The 21,389-nt window shown below is 52.0% G+C and overlaps 1 protein-coding gene across 3 annotated transcripts; it reads left to right on the top strand.

Annotated features, from left to right (window-relative positions):
• The first annotated feature begins 146 nt into the window (after nucleotides 1–146).
• On the top strand, nucleotides 147–21,100 carry Numbl (NUMB like endocytic adaptor protein). Of its 3 annotated transcripts, none has more exons than XM_087907497.1 (10): nucleotides 147–281; nucleotides 3,869–3,953; nucleotides 6,301–6,440; nucleotides 8,113–8,187; nucleotides 8,279–8,353; nucleotides 9,868–10,008; nucleotides 14,369–14,558; nucleotides 15,932–16,237; nucleotides 18,585–18,707; nucleotides 19,695–21,100. In XM_087907497.1, the coding sequence occupies exons 3-10, from the start codon at nucleotides 6,315–6,317 to the stop codon at nucleotides 20,348–20,350; spliced, it is 1,692 nt and encodes a 563-aa protein (XP_087763623.1). In that variant the 5' UTR covers nucleotides 147–281; nucleotides 3,869–3,953; nucleotides 6,301–6,314; the 3' UTR covers nucleotides 20,351–21,100. The 3 variants fall into 3 exon arrangements, with proteins under 3 accessions (XP_087763623.1, XP_087763621.1, XP_087763618.1); XM_087907495.1 differs by lacking the exon at nucleotides 147–281 and adding an exon at nucleotides 465–733 and having other exon boundaries at nucleotides 15,935–16,237; XM_087907492.1 differs by lacking the exon at nucleotides 147–281 and adding an exon at nucleotides 468–733.
• The last annotated feature ends 289 nt before the right edge of the window (nucleotides 21,101–21,389 follow it).

Here is a 21,389-nt window from a genome sequence, read left to right as displayed (position 1 = left end):
CAGCTGCTTTTCCAAACCCACAGGACCGGAGTGGGGGTGCAGCAGCGTCCAGAACTAGGACCTGGTCCTATCCCAATGCCTTCTCTCCGCAAGCCAGAGTGATCTCCCTCCAGGATGTCGGGGTCTGTTCCTTTCCCCTCCCCTTGCTTGCAAAAAGTGCCTCGTCACCGCTTCTGCCCGCCCCCGCCAGGCTGGGAGAACCGTGGGGTTAAGCAAGATCTGAGGACGTCAAGGCGCCTCCCAAGGCAATTCTTCAGAAGCAGAACCATAGGGGATCTGAGGTCAGGGGTAACAGAAGGAAACAGAACCTGCGCCTGAACCTGGGAGGCAGTCCACCAGGGCTGCGTGCAGGTTCCCGCAAGGCCAGGCCAAGGGGCGGGGCGGGGCGGGGCGGCTTCTGCATGGGAGGAGACCGGGTAGTATTTGTATGGGGGAGTGGTCTGTGGGGGAGGCGGAGTTCTTTTGCATATACAGCAGGCGGTGGGCCAATGGGCGGGGCCGGGGCGGGGCGCCGAGGGAGAGATGCTCCCCCGCCCCCGGAACGGAATCCTCCGGGGAGCCGAGCTGGCTCGCGCGCTTGCATCCCGCACCAGCCGCCGGCCCTGGGCCCGGCCCGCGTCAGACCGAGCCGCCGCCGCCACAGCAGCAGCAGCACTCGGGAAGCCGGGCCCAACCGGGGCCGCGGGAGGCGGGGGCGCCCGGGCCCTGGATGTCCCGCAGCGCGGCGGCCAGCGTGAGAAGGGCGGGCTCGGGGGGCTCGGGCCGGGGGCGGCGCCGCTGCTGATGTGGCGGAGGGTGGGAGGCGGCAGCAGCGCCCGGATGGAGAGAAGATGCCAAGACTGGAGAGGGTGGTCCTGGGTGGGGGTCCGGGAACAGGCCCCCGGCAATCCTAAACCTGCCAGACTGGGGTCTCCAGGACAGGCCATCTCTGCGAAGGCCCTGGAAATAGGGATTCTGGGATACAAATTCCCCCCAAATCAAGGACAGGGCTGCATTAATTCTAGGTACAGCTCCCTGGGCAAGGTTTGGTGTTCAAGGTCCGGGACACAGTTCCCTTTATCAAGCTAAGGCCTTAACTGAGCCTGTTCCAGACAAAATCCGCACTCCTCCTGCCAGAGGGGTTCTTCGAGCACAACAGCCCCCTGATTGAGATCTTGAAGATTAGGTCCCTGGATAGAACTGCCAAGACTGGGGTGTGGGGGTTCATCCAAGTACTGTCTACTCCCAGGGGTCCTGGATCCAGTCTGCCCCCCCCCCCAGCCCTTGGGCGGTGTCCCAGGCAAATCCCCTTCTCAAAACAAGGTCTCTGTGTCTGGAACTCCACCCCAGTATGAATAAAATAAGGAGAATTTCAGGCATTCCCCTACCCCACCTCCACCCCGTGCTTAGTCAGGGGTCTCAAGACATTGGTCTCCTAGGCCACCCCCTTTGTCCCTTGGGCTGCTCAGCTGTCTAAGAGAGGCCCCACCCGGAGACAATGCTCAGCTTTCCTAGCCAGACGTATACACCCCCCCCCAGACTCCAGGATTCAGCTTGGGCTGGGGGCGGGTCCCCAGAGACCTGGTGGAAACCTGTCTGCAGCCTCTGTGGTGACCAGCGGCTTTGTGTGTGGTATGGGGTGGGGGGTGGGGGTGCAGGGGTTGGGGAGGTGGCTAGAAGTGTGACCTGGTGTTTGTGTGACTGTGTCCGTGTGACTGTGTCCATGTGTGTGCTTGCGTTGCAGCTGGCAAGGATAAGGAATCCTACGTTGTCTTATCTGCATGCTTGTGGTTGGATGTGGTGGTGTACGTGGTGTGTGTGTGTGACCCCAGTGTTTGTGTGACTGGATGTGAATGGCAGCTGCTCACTGTACAAGCTCCTCTACTTTTTGCATCATGTTTAGATGGGTGCGTGGTTGTGGTTAGGAGGTTGTGTTTGTGGTTATGTCTTTTGTGACCCTGTGTGTGTGTACCTTGGTGTATGTCAACATCTGTGTTGGGTTCGGATTTGTGTGTGGCTGACTGAAGATGTGGGTGGAGTTGTGACAGTGTGTTAGTAGGATTGTGACTGTGACTGTGATGATGGCCATATGTGGCATGATGTTGTGCTTATGTCTGACTGATCTTGTCTCCATGAGTGTCACCGCACTGCTGTTGTGTTTGAAGTAATATTGTGCCTGGGTTTGTGGGATGGCAGTGCGTATGACAGAGGTTGTGTGTCCCTAGCCATGTCTGTGTATGTGACTGAGGTTGTACAAATGGCTCTCCACCTAGCTGTGTGATCCTGAGGACGAACCACAGCCACCTATGTGTGATTTGAGTTGTGAATATCTGAAACTCTTATCTATTACGAAAGGGTATTTGTGTGGGACTCAAACTACACGGGGGGTACATAGGTGACCAGCTTCTATTCCTGTGTGTGTATGACCCAGTTGTCTGTGACCCTGGGGGACTCTGTGCTGGTGTCCTAGACTGGGAGAGTGTGTGTGATTTGGTGGTGAAGTGACTGTGTTTTCCAAGTGAAGCCAGCTGTAAATGCTGACTGGGTCACGCCGGCTGTGTGTACACCCAACTGTATATTTGTGGTGTGGAGAACTGAACTGTGTGTTTTAAGTTCCTGTGTGAGATTTTGAGTATTAGTGGGGCTGTGACTTTGTGTATCTGTCCACGTGGGGTAGTGATTGATTATATGCGGCCACATTCTTGTCTACGTGACTTGAATCCTCGTGGAGACTGTTTATCTGTCATAGGGTAACATGGTACTGCTGTGGATGGGACACCAGCATGACAGATGGCTGGGCACCATCGGCACTGATGCAGAGTGACTCCATACACAACTGATTCTGGAATGTATGTGACTGTCTGAGGCCGGCCATCCTTGGGTCCCTCGGCCTCTGGCTGATGATGCGCTATGTCTGTAATGCCAGGGCTGTGGCCATCAGTATCTACAGCGTGTGGCCGTCCGTAAAGAGTGGTTTATACATAGTGCTTGTCTCAGAGGAACATGTAGTGCGTGTGACGACCCAATGTGGGCATGCCCCTGGTGGTCTGTGACTCTGTCAAAGTGTGTTGTTGTAGTTGGTGCTGCTTGAGGGTGAATGACCTTGTGCATCTACAGCTGTGTGTTACTGGGGTGTGGAGGGGGTGCGGGGCTTGGTAAGACCAGTGTGCCTCAGTCCATGTAGGTGTGGGAGTGTATTTGGATGTGATAGTGCTCCTGTGTGACCAAGTGCTTATGGTGACGAGAGAGGTTTTCGATCTGTATGTGTTTCCGCCTAGGGTGTGTGCCTTAGGAGACACAACTGTCATGAGGTGTAGTTGGACACGTATCACCCGTATGCATGTGCCTGCCCCATCTCATTGTACATAGCCAAGAAAATGAGTGGATGTTATCAGTTGTTGGATTGAGTAAGTGCCTGTGGCTGGCTGAGACACATACATGCCTGTGGACACGTGTGTGCCGGTGAATACTAACATGTAGCCAGATGTTAGTTGACACTTGTGTTTTATGACCTGAGGTACATAGCTGTTGTGATGACTGTGTCATAAAGTGTGCTAAGATGTGACCAAACTGCCAAGACAACTGTTGGCTGCTCAGGTGTGTGTGGCTGTGTGTTTGTGTTTAACCGTGAACCTGACAGTAGAGGTCAAAGCCACTCACTTCCCATCATCTCCTTGGGTATTGAGGGACCCATCAGTGTCCCCCAACACACCTACTCCTTCCTGGGCCCATAGAACCAGGTGGCTGGTCTCCCTAGTAACAGTTGCTATGACTACCAGGGTTCTTACTAGGGAGCCTGAGATGGAGGGGTTGGCTAAGGTCCAAGGTGGGGGAGTAGGGGACCGAATTCCCCTCCACAAACTTCTCATCTTCTCACTCCCTTGAGCAGGGTGGACCCAGGAGACCTGGTCAGCATTTGTCCCCAGCCCCCTGTGGGGCCTCGGGGCCCCCTGAAACCTTCAGGACGGAGTCAGGTGAGTGGTTTGTATCATCTGTGGGTCATGGTTATGGCTAGTGTGATCAGAGGAACTGCCAACCACTGTCACACAGGCTTCGTTGAATACTTTGTTGTACACAGTGACCATCAAAGCCCCCACGGTCACAGACACACATCCTAAACCCCCACCTACAGACACCAACAACCTCCTGCGTACAGTGATTATGTACAGATCAAACTCTTGCAGGTACATACACTCAGACCTTCACACATCCAGAGATTTACAGTTCAACCTGCACACGTATGATTTCCACATGCTTGTCAAATGCAGCAGCAAGCACACTTACAGATTTGCTGAGTGGCTATTTATTCACACTAATACAGAGACACGTGTAGACACATATCTACAGACCCTCCCAGATAGCACACAGGCAACCCCCGGCACTTGCTGTACACCCATTCTTAGACATATACTCAAGAGATATATATGGCCAGATAAGATGGTGAGGGTCTATAATCCCAGCTCCTGGGAGGCTGAGGCATGAGGATCAGGAGTTCAAGTCCAGCTTCAGCTACACAGCAAGCTTGAGCTCAACATGGGCTACTTGGGACCCATCTCTAAAGCAGTAAGATGCCGGTGCTTGATTATACCCCGAACACCCAGGAGAACTCTCTGAGTTTATTGTCAGCCTGCTCTACATGGCGACTTCTAGGCCTGTCAAGGGATGCATAGTAAGTTGATGCTGAAGAGAAGGAGGAAGAAGAGGAGGAGGAGAAGAAAAAAGATACATTGACAGTCTCCACCCAGTATGCACAGGCCCATAGGTCCAGACATCAGTGTCTCCTTTATCTCAGGCTGGCTTTGAACTCACAATATTACCAAGTATGTCCTTGAACTGATACTCCTGCCTTTTTCTCTCAAATGCTAGAACTGAAGGCATGTGCCACCATGACCCATTTATGCAAGCTGGAGATGGAACACAGGGCTTCCTCATGTTAGGCAAACACCATGAGCTATGCTATGACTACAGCTCTGACGGCTACACTTCCGTAGACCAACAGCCTCACAAGCGGCACCTGTAAACCCTCACACTCTCAGACAACAGCCACTCAGTCAGCAGTCACACCGATGGCCATGGTCACAGTCCAGCTATGCACCTTCAGGGACACATCATTGCCTTACAGACACACTGTCAGCCAGGAGAGTGACCTGGGATAGCCCTGCTTTGGGTTCTGAATGAATGAGTTTATTAAGTATAAAGCAAGCAAAAGTAAAACAATAAATATTGAGTAGCAGATAGAAGAGGTGGACAGCAGAACATCAAATGGACTCTCACCATCCAGCAGACACAGCTGGAGTGGCCAGATTGAGAAAGCAAACAAATAGCATCAACCCTCACCGAAGCCACCTACATACAGTCTCATTAGCAGCTGCCCTCTTGGACATAGGCACCATCTTATGGATAATGGTCATAGACTCCCACTCTCAGGGGCAACAGCTCCAAAGGACAATAGTTGCACCCTCTCACAGAAGCACTGCCCTATGGAAAACAGTCATGGAAACACCCTTCAGGACCAACAATCCATCCAAGGCAGCATGCACAAACCACAAGCTCTCGTAGACAGGAACTATACAGAGACATCGCATGCTCCGGTGCACATGTATGGCCACTCAGACATGAGTGCCCTGCAGAAACCTCCAGAGATGCATACTCACAGATAACAACCCCTCTTGGGGATCAGGCTCCCTCACAGCCAACACCCAAAGTCTCACGAACAGTTATTCACGTAAGGAGTCTTTTACAGCCTGCCTCCTGGACACACTACCTCTGACTGTTGCAAGCACGCACTACCCGAGGCCTTGCTTCATCTGCACTCAGCTGTCAGAGAGCTGTACATATGTTACATTCTCTCTCTTGCTCTCCCCCTCCCTCTCCTGTCTCTCTCCTGTTTTCCTTGAACTTGGAGTTGACACTCTAGCCTTGCAGGCTAGGCCAAGCTAGCTACCTGGCTACATATTCTTATCCCTGATCACCTTCTTCACTGACCCTCATGTCTCAACCCCCCCCAGACTTTGTGACCCTTGACCCCTAATCCTCAAGCTCCAGTGCCCTGACCTCTGATTCTTTGGATCTCTGTGGCTCTTTCCATCATATCCCAAAAGCCCATGACATGCGATTCCCACCCACCCAGACCTCCATGTCCCTTGCCGCGCACCCCTGAAACCCTAGATGCACAATTCTGGAACCCTCTACATAACCAGTATCCACCGGGTGGAGCCACTCCACCCACACCTGCTCCTCTAGCAAGCCCTTGGCCCTGTAACCTCATCTCCACACCGCTGGCCTCCATCTTTGACCCATATCCCTGTCCTGTGCCACCAGACGGGGCGGGCACCATGAACAAGTTACGGCAGAGTCTGCGGCGGAGGAAGCCAGCCTATGTGCCCGAGGCATCGCGCCCACACCAGTGGCAGGCAGACGAGGATGCAGTGCGCAAGGGCACATGCAGCTTCCCTGTCAGGGTGAGTGCATGGCATGGATCGCCTGTTTTGTGCCTATGGTGTGCCTGCTGATCCTGGGGCCCTGGGCAAATTGTCAAAGGCCATTGCTGTGAGACCTGTACTGTGGGGCTCTGTGTTAGGAGCTGCGTGAACGGCGACTTCCAAATGCCCTGGCATGATGGCACTTGCCTGTAGTCCTAGAACACACCCCATCACCTTTGTAGAATTGGACCTTGAGGCCTTGCGTGTAAGCATACACACACACACACACACGCATGCATGCACATACACACACGTGTGTGCATGCATACACACAAAACAGCTTCCTCTTTTATTTTCAGGTACTGTTTCATTAAGCTGATCAAGCTGGCCTTGAACTTACTCTGTACCCCAAGCTGGCTTGAACTCAAGATCCTCCCATTTCCCCCCACTGGCCATATGCCTAACACATTCTGTCTTATACCAGACATCTCTTGGGGGATAATTCTGAGGGGTAGGGACTTGTCACCTAATCCTTCAGGGGCTCACAGATAACGTGCACTGAAAGGTTACAGAAAGGTAACCTTGCATTGGCAAGGCTCTTTTCCTGTTCTGGACATTCTGGTTTACAACATAGTCCACTCTCCCAAGGAGGCCTGAGCTGTGGGAGTCAGCCTTTCTCCGGTCTCATCTGAGAGACTATGGCTAGGTCCTCAGTCTGCTTTTCTCTTCCCTAGAAATGGACCCAAATGTGAGGGGTTCATGTGGCAGGCACAGGAAGTGCCGGTGAAAGTGGGGAAAGAATGTCGGCTAATAAGGGGGCATCTGTTAAATGAAAACAGTCTTTGTACAGCAGGGTGCCTGTGGCCTAGCAGGAGATACTTGCCTAGAATCCCCAGTGAGGGGCTGGGGGCGTGGCTCAGTGGCAGACCACTTTTCTAGCGTTGTGGAAGGCCCTGGATTCCATCTCCAGCATGAGGAAGGGAGGTTATCAGGACTTAAAACTGCAACTCTGGGTAATGGAACTTAGTCTCACTGGAGATACCAGGGACAGTCATTGCATCTGCAGGAAGCCCCAGTTTCCACTTGCCATCGTAGGAGGGAAGGTGGGCACGATCTGTGCTCTGTGTGTGTGTGTGTGTGTGTGTGTGTGTTCCTGTGCACATATTAGGGATTAAACCAATGGCCTTATGGTTTATTAAACCTGGCATGGTGGCATATGCCTTTTTTTTAAAAAAAAAGCATGAGACGTGCTTTCTCTGTGTAGTTCCTATGACTTGACTAGCGCTTGCTCTATAGACCAGGCTGGCCTTAAATTCGGAGATCTACCTGTGGCGCACGCCTTTAATCCTAGCATTCGGGAGGCAGAGGCAGTCAGATGTCTCAGGCCAGCCTGGTCTACGGAGTTAGTAGAGTGAGTTACAGCACAGCCAGGGCTACTCAGAGGGAAGGAAAAAAAAAAGCCAGCAAGCCTTGTGCGTGTTAGGCAAGCAGCCCACCACTGAGCAGGGGCAGAGACGGGACCCAAATCTCTGTATGGTTTTCTCAGCTGTGTGTCTGGGCTAGAAATGTGGTTCCCACCCCATGGATTTGGAAATGCAGAGTGAATGACTGCACCTGATGGGCTGAGAACTGTGGCCCTGAGTGCGGAGATGCTCGTCATGCTGAGAATGATTGATTACTGTGTTTATTTCATTTCCTCCCTCCCCCCAAGTACCTGGGTCACGTGGAGGTAGAGGAGTCCCGGGGGATGCATGTTTGCGAAGATGCTGTGAAGAAGCTGAAGGCGGTGAGTGAGGGGCTGGATGCAGGGAGGGGGCAAGAGCAGACTGGAAGAGGTGATCCTGACCAGGCCGCTCTGTTCCCTGCACTCACCCCAGATGGGCCGGAAGTCTGTGAAGTCTGTCCTGTGGGTGTCAGCCGATGGACTCCGAGTGGTGGACGACAAAACCAAGGTAGGAGGGCTGTCTTCGGGGTGGAGGGAGATTTACCCGTCCACCATGGGATGTTCCTCCCAAGGGGGCCTTCTAGACTCGGCCATGTGTTCCTGCATCAGCTTGGCTGACTGCATAGTCCTAATTCAGGACCGAGGGCTGCGGTTATTTGAGAACTGGTATGGGGAATATCTGTACCTGTGTGCACGAACTGAAGCAGCCACCCTGTCATCAACTGAGAAACCCTGGGCACGAGATTTAACCCCTCTGGGCTCCCATTGCCTCATCTGTAAAATGAAAAAACCGGGTTGTAATAGACCCTGCCATCAAATCAGAAAGCCTGATTTGTACGCGCTGTGTAAAATCAGGCTGGCGGCATTTGCCATGGAGACAGGAGGACATGAGGTCAGATTCCCAGAAGCCCACACGACTGCTAGTGTCCAGAAAATCTCTAGAGTGAGCAGGCTAGCAAGACTAGCCGTATCAGTGAGCTCTGGGTTTGATTAAGAGACCCTGTCTCAATGATTAAGATGGAAGAATGACTGAAGATGATTACCAAGCTCGGCCCTGGCCCTTGATATGCATGTGTACACACGTGCGCCCACACACACAACTGAAAAGGGGGAGGCGGGCCACGGACCAAAAACACTAATGCCAACAGCCGGGATGTGGTGGAAGAGGTGTGTGATTCTAGCCGTAGGGAAGTTGAGACAGGAGGATTACAAATCCAAGGCTATCATGGGCTTCATGCTGGAAGAAAAAAAAAATTAAAAGCTCAGTGTATCAACAAATGTGGGTTGTTACATGTTTTGGGTTTTTTGCTTAATTTAGCATAATCCTGGCTGGCCTCAAACTCACTGTTTTGCCAAAGATGGTCTTGAACTTCTGGCCCTCCTGCCTGTACCTCCCTGGTTCCGGCCTTGCTGGGAATGCGGCCTAGGGTTTTCTATGTACCTAGGCCAGTACTCCGCCACCTGAGCACATCCCAGCCCTATTTTGTGTTTAGACGAGATCCCCAGGATCCAGGATCTGGGACTTTTTCTGAGACAGGGGAGTGAGGACTCTTGAACTAGGTCCTTGTTCATGGAGGCAAATAGCTCTGTCACTGGGCTGTTACCTGAGCCCCAGGCTCTGGGCATCTGTTTGTTCCTCTTTGGCTCCCCTGACTCCAGCCTGGAGACCCCCCGCCAGGAGGTGCCCAGGGCATGCTGGGAGTTGTCACCTTTGCACAGGCTGTTCCTTTGCCTGAATGCTCTTCCCTGCCTTCCTGTCCAATTAATTCTTCCTGGGAGAAGAATTAATGGCACTTTCTGGCTCCTTCAGGCCCTGGAGTCCAGTCTTTCTCCTAAGTCTGTGCTTCTGGGCTGTCTCCTCCATCTCAGATGGATCTGACAGACCAAATCATGATCCTGGGGCAGGCTAGCCCACGGCTATTTCCATGACAGCTGGGTCCGCATTTGATTCAGGATGAGATCATGTGATGTGTTCAAGCAACAGAAAAGGTTTACACAGCCTGTCTCCTCAACCCTTCCTAGGACCTTCTTGTAGACCAGACCATCGAGAAGGTCTCCTTCTGCGCTCCTGACCGCAACCTGGACAAGGCTTTCTCCTACATATGCCGCGATGGCACCACGCGCCGCTGGATCTGCCATTGCTTTCTGGCTCTCAAGGACTCCGTGAGTAGTGCAAGCCACTGGGGTTCTCTCCCTCACTCTGCATGCCCTGGGGACAAGTCCTGGGCCCTCTGGACCAGGACCTCTCATCTCAAGAAGGAAGCGTGTGCAAGTTATGGTGGTGCCTTTAATCCCAGCGCTCTGGAGGCTGAGGCAGGCGGTTCTCTGTGAGTTCGAGGCCAGCCTGGTCTACAGAGCAAGTTCTGGGATAGCCAGGGCTACACAGAGAAACCCTGTCTTGAAAAACAAAACAAACAAACAAATAAAACCCCAAAAAACAAAACAAAACAACAACAACAAAGAAGAAGAAGGAAGTATGCATAGTCTCTAATGTGGAGGAGTCTGGGATGGGAGTGGGTTAGTTTATGTATACCAAGCATCAAGGAAAGCATTGGTTATCATTACCCTCTTATCAGTCTTAGTATTAGTGTGTGTGTGCACTACTGATTGTAGTATGTGCATCAGGTTCCTGGAACTGGAGTCACAGACAGTTGTGAGCTGCCCAATATGGGTACTGGGAACTGAACCCAGGTCCTCAGCAAGAGCAGCAAGTGCTCTTAACTGCTGAGCCATCTCTCTAGGCCCTGGCCTCAAACTTTTGATCTTCCTGTCTCTGTCTCCTAAATGTTAGGATTGCAGAAGGCATTCACCCTCAAGCCCAGTAGCTTTACAAGTTTTTGCTTCTGCATCAGGCACGCTGTGGTCAATGTAGTTCTCTGCCCCAGGAGACTCCCTTGGGGCCTTCTCAATGTCTTAATTGTTTCCAGGATTCCTTCAGCCTTGGTATATTTTGTTTGTGGTTCTTTTCTTTTTTTGGAATTATTTATTTATTTTTAAAGATATTTTGGGGGTCTGGAGAGATGGCTCAGCAATTAAGAACACTTGTTGCTCTTGTAGAGTGCCAGATTTCATTCCTGTAACCCACACAGCGGCTTATACCCATCTACAACTCCAGTTCCAGGACATCTGGTACCCATGTCTAGCCTCTGTGGACACCAGGCATGCGCACAATGCACTCATATAGATGCAAACAAAACTCTCATACCCATGAAAGTAAAAAAATCTTTTTTTTTTTTTAAAGTAGGCTGTGTGTGATAGTGCATACCTTTAATCCCTACATTTGCAGGGCAGAGGCACTGGATCTCTGTGAGTTCAAGGCCAGCCTAGTCTACAGAGTGAATTCCATGCCATCCAAAGCTATATAGAGAGACCATGTATCAAAAATAAAAGAAAACAAACAAACAAACAAACCACCAAAAAAGAAAAATACATAAAGATTTATTTGGGACCTGAAAGATGGAGGGTAAAGGCACTTGCCGCTAAGCCCTAACTCCCTGAGTTCAATCCCCAGGATCCACATGGTGCCCACTCATACACACACACACACACACACACACACACACACAGTAAATGTTTTATTTCTGTGTGTTGTGGGAGGAGAGTGTAATGGTTTCGTCAGTTATTTCCTTGCTGTGGAACAAATTGCTCTGAAATCCTGTGGCTTATAATTACACCTATTTCTCTTTTAAAGTTAAATTTGCTTACATCGTGGTGGGTGTGCGTGTGCATGTGTCTATGAGTTTGAGCATGACATGACATGCACATGTGAACCACTGTGCATGTGACCATCAGAAGACAACTTCCAGAAGTTGGTTCTTGCCAGGCGGTGATGGCGTACGCCTTTAATCCCAGCACTTGGGAGGCAGAAGCAGGCGGATCTCTGAGTTCGAGACCCACCCGGTCTACAAGAGAAGTAGGTTCTCTCTTCCTACCTTGTGGGTCCTAGGGATTGAACTCAGGGCATTAGCCTTTGTGCCAAGTGCTTTTATCCACTGAGCCATCTTGCTGACCCTCTCTCTAGAGTTTTAAGAATCTGAGGGAGACGTAGCTGGGGCATCCCGGCTCTAGGGTCCCTCATTTTATCTTGACTCCTAGGTAGTACCTGGGGCTGTTACATTACCAGACTGGCTAGTTCAACCCCACCCCCAGCTGTCAGAGAGCCGCTCCCTAAATCCTCCCAGCATGAATGCCACAGGAAGACCGAAGGCTCTACAGTGAAAGAGTCTCGAGAGAACGAGAGCAGGGGTAGGGACTCCACATAAGTGTGCTGGTAGGGAGCTGTGTGGCCCTTTTGGACATGGCCTTGACATCACCTCGTCTGGCACCGAGGGACTGTGTTCAGTGAGCCACAGAGGTCTTTCCAGGTTCGGGGGGTGGGGTGGGCAGCGTGGACGTAGCCTCCACTTCTGATGAGGGACTGAGAAGTTTTGGAAGAGCACGTGGGGGGAGAAATTATCCGTGGCTATTTTTGGAAACCGTGCTTGCCCATGGTTGGTGGTGTGGATTCAGTGTCCAGCCACCTGGCTGTGTGTGGGACGCTGGGCACAGTGACATCGCCACTCTGGGGATGGCCGCGGTGGCTTCTACAAGCGGCGTCGTGATCATATACCACCAGGTTTTCCACATGGTCCCACAGTCCCTTCCTCCTGATGTGGCCATATGGGTACATTTTTTTTCTGCTTGTCACTTAATGTGTCTCCTTTAGTTGGCAGCAGACTCTTGGGCACAGGTTGTGACCTTCAAGTTTGATAGCATCCCTCTGTTCTCTTCCTCATTGCCTTGAAACAGAGTCTCTCGGAGAACAGGAAGCTCCTGACTCAGCTGGTCTGGAAGTTCTCAGGACCCAGCAGTCTCCACCCTTCAGTGTTGGTTATAGATTTCCTGGCTTTTTTTACGTGGGTACTGAGGATTTGAACTGAGGTCCTCAGTGTCTGTAGAGCACGCACCAAGACCGACTGAGCCGTCTTCCTCAGACTTGTGTTGACTTTTTAAGAGAGTCTAGCGTAGCCCAGGCTGGCCTCAAACTTCCTATGTAGCCCAAGATAACCTTGAACAAGTGTTGGGATTTCAGCTTTAGAGCACCGAGTCTAGCAGATTTTAGATAGAGATCATGGAATGCTTAGTACTTCTTCAGTTTGACTTTTAAAAAGTTCTTAAGTGAAACATGTGAATTGGTCATTTTGAATTGTGCAGTGAATCTGGGCTTGGTTTGAGGCAGGAGACTTGGGAATATAAGACTCCCCCCCTCCCCCAGCTATATAGTGACCTCTAAGTCTGGCCTACCTAGTCTCTCTCTCTCTCTCTCTCTCTCTCTCTCTCTCTCTCTCTCTCATTAGATTAGTTTGTTTGTTTGGGGGGGGGGTTGCTTGTTTGGTTACTTAGTTGATTTTGTTTGTTTAAACAGGGTCTTATTATGATAGACCAGGCTCACAGAGATCCACCTTCCTCTACCTCCTGAGTGCTGGGATTAAAGGCGTGCACCACTCCTGACAGTTTGATTGATTTTCAAGATTGGCTTGGCTATTGTGGATCCCTCAGAATTCCATTTGAATTTCAGAATCAGCTTTTCCATTTCTGCAAAGACACCATTGGGTTTTCAACAGAGATTTCATTAGCTGCAGCTCCCTCTGGGGAACAATGCTGTCTTGCCCATGTTGTCTTCCAGGCTTTTGCTTCTTTTTTGAAGCGTTCTGTATTTCCAGCATGAGTACCTTGTGCCTCCGTGGTTATATTTCTTTGTGTGTGTGGACATGGATGTGTGGGCATGCTTGTAGAGGTCAGAGGTCAGCTCAGGAGACCTTTTCTCATGCTTCCTACCTGCTTTTTATTTTCTTCCTTTTCATTTGTTTCTTTTTCGAGACAGTTTCTCCATGTAGCCATGGCTGTTCTGGAACTCACTCTGTAGATCAGGCTGGCCCCAAACTCACAGCGATTGTCAGACTTGACAGGAAACATCTCAGCCTGCTGAGCCATCTCACCTCCAACAGTTGACCTCCCCTCCTTGAGACAGGGCTTCACTATGTAGCCCAGGCTATCCTGGAACTCACAATGTAGATCAGGCTGACTTTGAACTCACAGAGACCCACCAGTCTCTGCTTCCTACGTGCTGGGATTATATGACTGTGCCACCATGCCCAGCTTGTCTTGATTTTTTGAGCATGACTCTAGGCTGCCCAGGCTGGTCAGGATTTTCCTGGCTCAAGTGATTGTCCTGTCTCAGCCTCCCGAGTAACCAGGATTACTTCACCTAACTTCTTGTTTAGGGAGTGAGGATGTAGGATCTCACTGTCGTCCAAACTGGCTTCCAGCCCTAGATCCTCCTGCCTCCGCTTTTGAAGTTCTGGCATTAGTACAGTGATGGCCTATAACCCAGCTGCATCCCAGCTCAGGGCTCTACGCTTTGCTCACCTGGTTGGCAGATAAACACTCAAGTCCGGAGAGGCGAAGGGATTGGGCTGGGATCCCCTGGCCGCAGACATCCTGACCTGGTGTGACCTTTCTAACCGGGCCACCTCTCCTGCAGGGCGAGAGGCTGAGCCACGCTGTGGGCTGTGCATTTGCTGCCTGCCTGGAAAGGAAGCAGCGGCGGGAGAAAGAGTGTGGGGTGACGGCTGCCTTCGACGCCAGCCGCACCAGCTTTGCCCGAGAGGGTTCCTTCCGCCTGTCAGGGGGCGGCAGGCCTACAGAGCGAGAGGCCGGGGACAAGAAGAAAGGTGGGTGCTGCACACATTGGGGCAAGGGTACAGGTGCGGTGGGTGCATCTAGGGATCGCTGCAGAGGAGCTGTAGTTTTCAGCGCAGGGCACCGGCAACAAAGGCTGACGGGTTTGCAGGGAACAACTCAATTTTAAGAATTCATGGGACAGCATCCTACAGGTACCCACCTGAGCAGAGTTCATCACAGCACATTAAGTCACCTGAGTCAGGGCTTCCATAAAGCAGTTGGAATGAAAAATAGGGTCTTATTGTATCCTCCATCTCTAGGACCCAGGTTTGATTTACAGGGCACTGCATACATATGTGGGGGAGATGTGGGGGAGAGGTGGTTTCTGGTGTCCAGCCTGGCCTGGGAAGATGGGAGAAGAAACTCTGCGCTCCCCGGAGTAACTGGGGAACTCAGGCTGTACCTGTGGTGAGGCTCTGGTTTGAAGGCAGGCAGATGTGTGGGGAGGAAAGGTACCCTTCTGCATTTTGAAGTGTGGAGTCCAATCTACTCAGAGACAGGGGGACTCCCAGGGTGGAAGGAACCCAGGCTGAAGGGTTAGAACAAATTTGAAAGGTTCTGAAAGGATAATGTGAGCCAAATCAAGTCTAGAATCACCGGTCACAGTTTGAAAAAGAACCATGGAGGAGAGAGGGGAGCAGAACAGTAGGAGACAGGGAAACACGGTGCGGGGGGTGTGCAGAGAAAGACACAGACCACAGGAGATTACAGGGGATCTCCAGAGTCATCCCACTCCTTTGGAGCCCTATGCCTTTACTAATCACCTCAGTTTTCATATCTGTAAAATGGCGATAGCCCTGACCATGCGGGTGGTTGTGTGAATTGGATGAGTTAACATTTGCAAGGCTCCTGGGGCAGTGTCTCACAGTTATTTGTGTACCAAGTAAACGTAAATGATCGGGAAAAGAGAGAGGGCCCAAGCGGGAATGAGAGCAGCTGAGAGCAGGAAGCTAGAGAGATGGAGGGTCAGGCTAGAGGACAGTTTCCCAGTGGCCTCCTGAGGAAGTGATCTTGGCTTGGGTGGGCATCATTTTCAGAACTTTTCAGAGTCTGGGGGATGGGATGTGTGGGGTGACAAGGTAGCTCTAGGGAGTGACCAAGAAGACCAGGAGGGGCTAGATTATAGCTCAGTGGTAGGGGACTTCCTTAGAATCCCCCAGTGACAGACCGGGTATGTGGCTCAGTGGTAGAGCCCCTGCCTAGGATCCCCCAGTGAGGGGATGGAGTGTAGCTTAGCAGAGACTGCTGGCTACTACACACAGTACCCAGGGTTCCTTCCCCAGCACTATAAACACAGGCCTGTTGAGCCTGGTTTCCACTGCCTTAAGAGAGGTAACTAACAAACTGTCTGTTGTATCTTTAGCAGAGGCAGCAGCCGCTCCCGCTGTGGCTCCTGGCCCTGCCCAGCCTGGGCATGTGTCCCCAACACCAGCTACCACATCCCCTGGTGAGAAGGGGGAGGCAGGCACCCCAGTGGCCGCAGGCACCACTGCTGCTGCCATTCCCCGGCGCCACGCACCCCTGGAGCAGCTGGTTCGCCAGGGCTCCTTTCGTGGGTTCCCAGCGCTCAGCCAGAAGAACTCACCTTTCAAACGTCAGCTGAGCCTGCGGTTGAATGAGCTGCCATCCACCCTGCAGCGCCGTACCGACTTCCAGGTGAAGGGCACAGGTGAGCCCTGGATCAGGAGGAAGGAACATCAGAATCCACCAGCACTGTCTGATGGGGACAAGGGGTAGAGGAGAGATGGTCTAAATTGTGATTGATTAGCACTGTCTGCCAGGGGCCGAGGTTAAGTGTGTGGAACATATGGTCGTTGACAGTGTCTGCCGTGGGCAAGGACTAGAAGAGAGCTAGCACAACCATGATGGATAAGTCATGCCTGCTGCAGGTAAAGCATGTCCGCTGAGTCAGCCATAGACGTGCAGTCATGGTCAGTTAACAGTGCCTGCGGTTACTCAGGGAACAGACAAGGTGGCACACACTTTGTCTCCTTCAGGCAGGTAAGTCTAGCATGGTTAAGGGAAAGACATCACAACATGGATGTCCTTTATGTTCGGGATAAAAGCACCATAGTTTAATGCTCTTTCCAAACATTTGGTGGATAGATCTATGACCTGTATTAAGTGATTGATGAAAGGATCTCTCTGGCTGAGGAGAGGACCACAGTAGATTTACAATGTCTGCCTTGGTCGGGAGAATAGAGGGGTAGCATACACCATGATATCCTGATCTCTGCTCTGAGCAGAGATCCTTTGGGAGCACCACAGTAGTCTACACAGTTAATTCAGCTAAACTTCCCCTGAACCAGGCAGAAACACCAGCAGTATATCCTGTGTTTGCCTAAAGGAGACTTTCAGGGTTTGGGTGACAGAATTGTAAAATCTGTCCAAGTAGTGGGGTGGGTGAGCAAAGAGCACAGTGGAGGTGGGGTGCCGGGGAAGCATTGTGTTTGATTATTGATGTCTGTCCTGGGCTGGGAAAGGGAAAGAGGTGCTGTTTGTTGTGACCTAAGACACCAGTCACCCAGTGCTCCAGAAGCAGAAGGATTGGGATTTCAAGGCCAGCCTGGGCTACCCAGCAAGATCCTGTCTGTGAAAACCATGTCTGCTCTGGGCTGGGAGGTGAAAGACTTGGCACAGTGCCATGCTGTTGCCATAGGATACAGGCAAGGAGCTATGAGAGGTCCTGAGGCTGTGACTCTCACTGCTGCCTCCACATGCTATGCATGGGACTCCTGGCTCCCAGGGCTGCGGAGATGGATATGGAGGGCATTGATTCGTTTCCACTGGGTGAAGGGCAGGTGACTGCATATTGAGAATGATGCGTCCTCCATGTCCTGCAAAACTCCTTGGCTTGTCACATACCCTTACATTTGCTGTCCTCATGCACCATGACATCAGACACACGCGGAGTTTGTCATCCGTGTGCTTGAGATGGCAGGCTTCCCAAGCCTCACACTCCTGGGGCCAGTTGCACACTCACCTGAGAGTGAGTGTCCATGCAGTGTCCATTCTGACGTACATGCCACAGAAACTGGAAGTCACAAACTCAGAGTTACATATGTGCAGAAATCACGTGCACACTGAAGTTGCACATACACCAGAAGGGAGCACTCAGAAGTCATGTGTCTGTATTTACACATTTAAAATATCACACACTTAGCTTCACACAAACTCAGAAATCCCCTGCATCTCTCTCTCTCTCTCTCTCTCTCTCTCTCTCTCTCTCTCTCTCTCTCTCACACACACACACACACACACACGTCTAGTGCACAGGTAGATTCTCAAGGGACACCGCACACCTCAACCTCCATCACTCTTGGAAGCCACACCCTCAGACCCTGCATTGCCTTGTTGGATGAACACATGCAGTTATTAAGGAAATTGATGTAGAAACTACATCACATTCGCCTTGTGCCCTTGAAGACAGCATAGAGATCTGCTGCTCTCCACACGTGCCAGGCTGTGGCTTCTCTAAACCATGCCTTTGTTTGTTCCAGGCTCTTATGAGACCCCCATGCCTGTTCTATGTCTCCTGTATTGCTGGCATAGTTTCATTTCTACCATGATGATGTATGTGTCGAGTGAGGCCAGGAGGGGTGACCAGGGACCCACTTCTCTACCCCCAAAGTAGAACATATGATCCCCAGCCAGCAAGCATCCACGTGGCCAGCGTCCATGCCTTCAGATTGGATGCAGATCCTCCATGCATTTGCTGTACATCTGGCAGAGTGCACTATTTAGTTAATGCACATGGATAGTTTTCAGCATCTCTCCCGGGTGTTGTCACTTAGATCTTGAGATCCTGGCTTGGGGCCACTGTGACTGTCAGTTACCTGATGCCACATACTGGCTCTTGTTGTTGCTCCACTCTCTTGTCACACACATCCATGTACGCAGTTATTTTAGTGGCCACGGTCACCTAGTGACCTGGAAACAAAGACTAGGTCGTGTAAAGGCAGCTTGCGGCAGGCCAGAGCCTCTTTGCTCATCTCCGCCGTTCTGTAACCTCACAGTGCCTGAGATGGAGCCTCCTGGTGTCAGTGACAGTGATGGCATCAATGCCCTGTGCACACAGATCAGTTCGTCCTTTGCCAGTGCTGGAGTACCAGCGTCAGGGCCACCATCTGCCACAACAGGTAGGAGCAGCCCTCTCCCTGGGCCGCCACTCTCCAGTGGCTCTCTTGCGTTCCTTTGCACCTGAAGGGCCATCTTGGGAATCCTAGGGTTGGATGGTTCAGAGCGAGAATCTTAGAACTGTGTATTGTCTCAGAGCCGCAGGATTACTTTAGAGCCAATATATCACCTTGGGACTGTGGGATGAGCTTAGACTTAGAGGCATGGGATTGCCAGAACCCTGTATTGGCTTTGTGCCGTTGGATCATTTGAGAACCATGGGATTGCCTCAGAGCCACGCAATCATTTGAGAACAACAGATCACCTGAGAACCAGGGGCTTCTCCGACCTCTGAAGTTTCTCCGAATCTCAAACGTTAAAAACGTGCCCCCACAACCTTAGCAAGATACAAACTCAAGGCAGTGAGATCTTCCTGTATTGGGTAGTCTGAGAAAGACATGTGCATCGTAGAATCTTAACCTCTGAAAACAGTGCTAGACAAGCTAGAATGAAGTCAAATCTTTAAAAAAAAAAAAAGATTTATGTATTATGTATACAGTGTTCTGCCTGCATGTATGACGGCAGGCCAGAAGAGGGTGCCAAATCTCATTACAGATGGTTGTGGGCCACCATGTGGTTGCTGGGAATTGAACTCAGGACCTCTGGAAGAACAGCCAGTGCTCTTAACTTCTGAGGCATCTCTCCAGTCCCCCCCCCCCCATGGTTATCATTAACAGAAGACTCAGGGCTGGCAGGGGAAGGACGGTGGGCTGTGGGTGTAGTGTGTTGATCTGTTTAGATGTTTCCATCAAGGACTGTAGAGTCTCCAAGCTGTCCTTTCTCCCCTCTGCAAACCTGCTGAGTTAAGGTGAAGTCGTCTGGACAGTGGGGAAGAGCTGAGCTGGGTTTCACAGATTGTCTTGCTGTAGAACCCAGGCTTTGATCCCCAAGCCACCCTGACTCCTGGGTTTCTTCGTGGCAACCTATACCTTTCACTTGCCTCTCTCCAGGAACTTCTGCCTGGGGCGAGCCCTCCGTACCCCCTGCAGCTGCCTTCCAGCCCGGGCACAAGCGGACACCTTCAGAGGCTGAACGATGGTTGGAGGAAGTGTCCCAAGTGGCTAGAGCGCAACAGCAGCAGCAGCAGCAGCAACAGCAGCAGCAGCAGCAGCAAGCAGCCTCCGTGCCACCAATGCCCACCATGGCCCCCACCCTTCCACCCTTTTCTGCCCCCGTGGGGCCCTTTGACACTACAGCTGCCCAGGTGGCTGTGTTCTTGCCACCCACACACATGCAGCCTCCGTTCGTGCCCGCCTACACAGGCCTGGGTTATCCACCCGTGCCCCGGGTGCCAGTGGTGGGCATCACACCTTCACAGATGGTGGCCAATGCCTTCTGCTCAGCTGCCCAGCTTCAGCCCCAACCTGCCACACTGCTTGGAAAAGCCGGGGCCTTTCCCCCACCTGCTGCACCCAGTGCCCCTGGTGGCCAGGCCCGTCCACGCCCCAATGGGGCGCCTTGGCCTCCAGAGCCAGCGCCTGCCCCAGCCCCTGAGTTGGACCCCTTTGAGGCCCAGTGGGCAGCATTAGAAGGCAAACCCGCTGTGGAGAAGCCCTCTAACCCCTTCTCTGGTGACTTGCAGAAGACCTTCGAGATTGAACTGTAGCCCACGTTACCCTGCGCCCACTTCATCAGCCCCAGGTGCACCACACTCAGGAGGGGAGGCCCAGCCTCTCCCCTATTGCTGCTCCCCGGGCTGCGCCCCTCACCACACCCTCTAAGCCCTTCTCTCCGCCACCCCTCACAAACCACTACAGAACCAATATTGTGATGCCTAGGTTGCGCCAAGATGGAATTCAGGGATGGACCCAGCCTGGCTAAGGGAACCATTTCACTGCCGGACTTAGGCTGGCGATGCCCCTTCCCCAGCCCCAGATACGGAATGCCCTCGGTTCAGCTACTTTCCCCAGTTTCTGTTGCCCTTCCACCTTTCAGTGTTGGGCAGGATGGAGGAGGGATGTCCACTTAAGGGCACTCCTGGGCCCACCTCAAGCCTGGTCATCCCCTCCCCACCCCGTACACACAGCACAAGCCAAGGGCTTCCCCTCTGCCCACGCTGCGTTCACTGCCAATGCTGTGCTTGCCCAGTCCCCCTCCCCCATTCGGGGACCATGTCTTCCGTAGGACCGAGGTCTCACGGGGTGGGGCCCGACTGGGGACCCAGGAGAGGGGGAGGGGGGAGGAACAAAGACGCTCAGTTACCTCATGTCGGTGCCCGCTGGGGAGGGGTCCCAGAAGAGGAGGAAGGGGTGCCTAGCGGGTACTTTTCTATCTTTTATTTCCAGATTTTTTTTGTATCTAAACTTGCAGATTTGTATTATACAAGGACAGCCAATAAAGGAAGAATATAATGGTGGCCGTTGGGAAAGTGAGGTGTCTGTAGGCAAGTTTGCAGTTGTGGGGCCTTTCCACTTGCCAGGCATGGCCATCCCTGTTTGTGATACCAGTATTAGGGACCTGGAAGCAGGGGGATCCCGAGTTCAAAGTCGATCTCAGCTACCGTTATCTGAGGCTATCTTGGACTACAAAGAAAACCTTTCCCCTTTTACCAATTTAAAGATCTCCCTGGGCGGTGTCCCACAGACCTAGCATGTGGCTACTAGAGGGAGCCCAGAATTAATCACCCCTTAATTGTTAACAGACTT

This window comes from Myodes glareolus, chromosome 1 (assembly GCF_982192425.1).
Source record: "Myodes glareolus chromosome 1, mMyoGla1.1, whole genome shotgun sequence".
Lineage (NCBI taxonomy): Eukaryota > Metazoa > Chordata > Mammalia > Rodentia > Cricetidae > Myodes > Myodes glareolus.
This window is presented reverse-complemented; position numbering and strand designations above follow the sequence as displayed.

Coding starts and splice junctions, on each gene's coding strand:
- Numbl (XM_087907492.1), top strand. CDS start 710: ATGTCCCGCAGCGCGGCGGCCAGC. Junction 6,441..8,112: donor CATGCAGCTTCCCTGTCAGG/GTGAGTGCATGG, acceptor CCTCCCCCCAAG/TACCTGGGTCACGTGGAGGT. Junction 18,708..19,694: donor GCCACCATCTGCCACAACAG/GTAGGAGCAGCC, acceptor GCCTCTCTCCAG/GAACTTCTGCCTGGGGCGAG.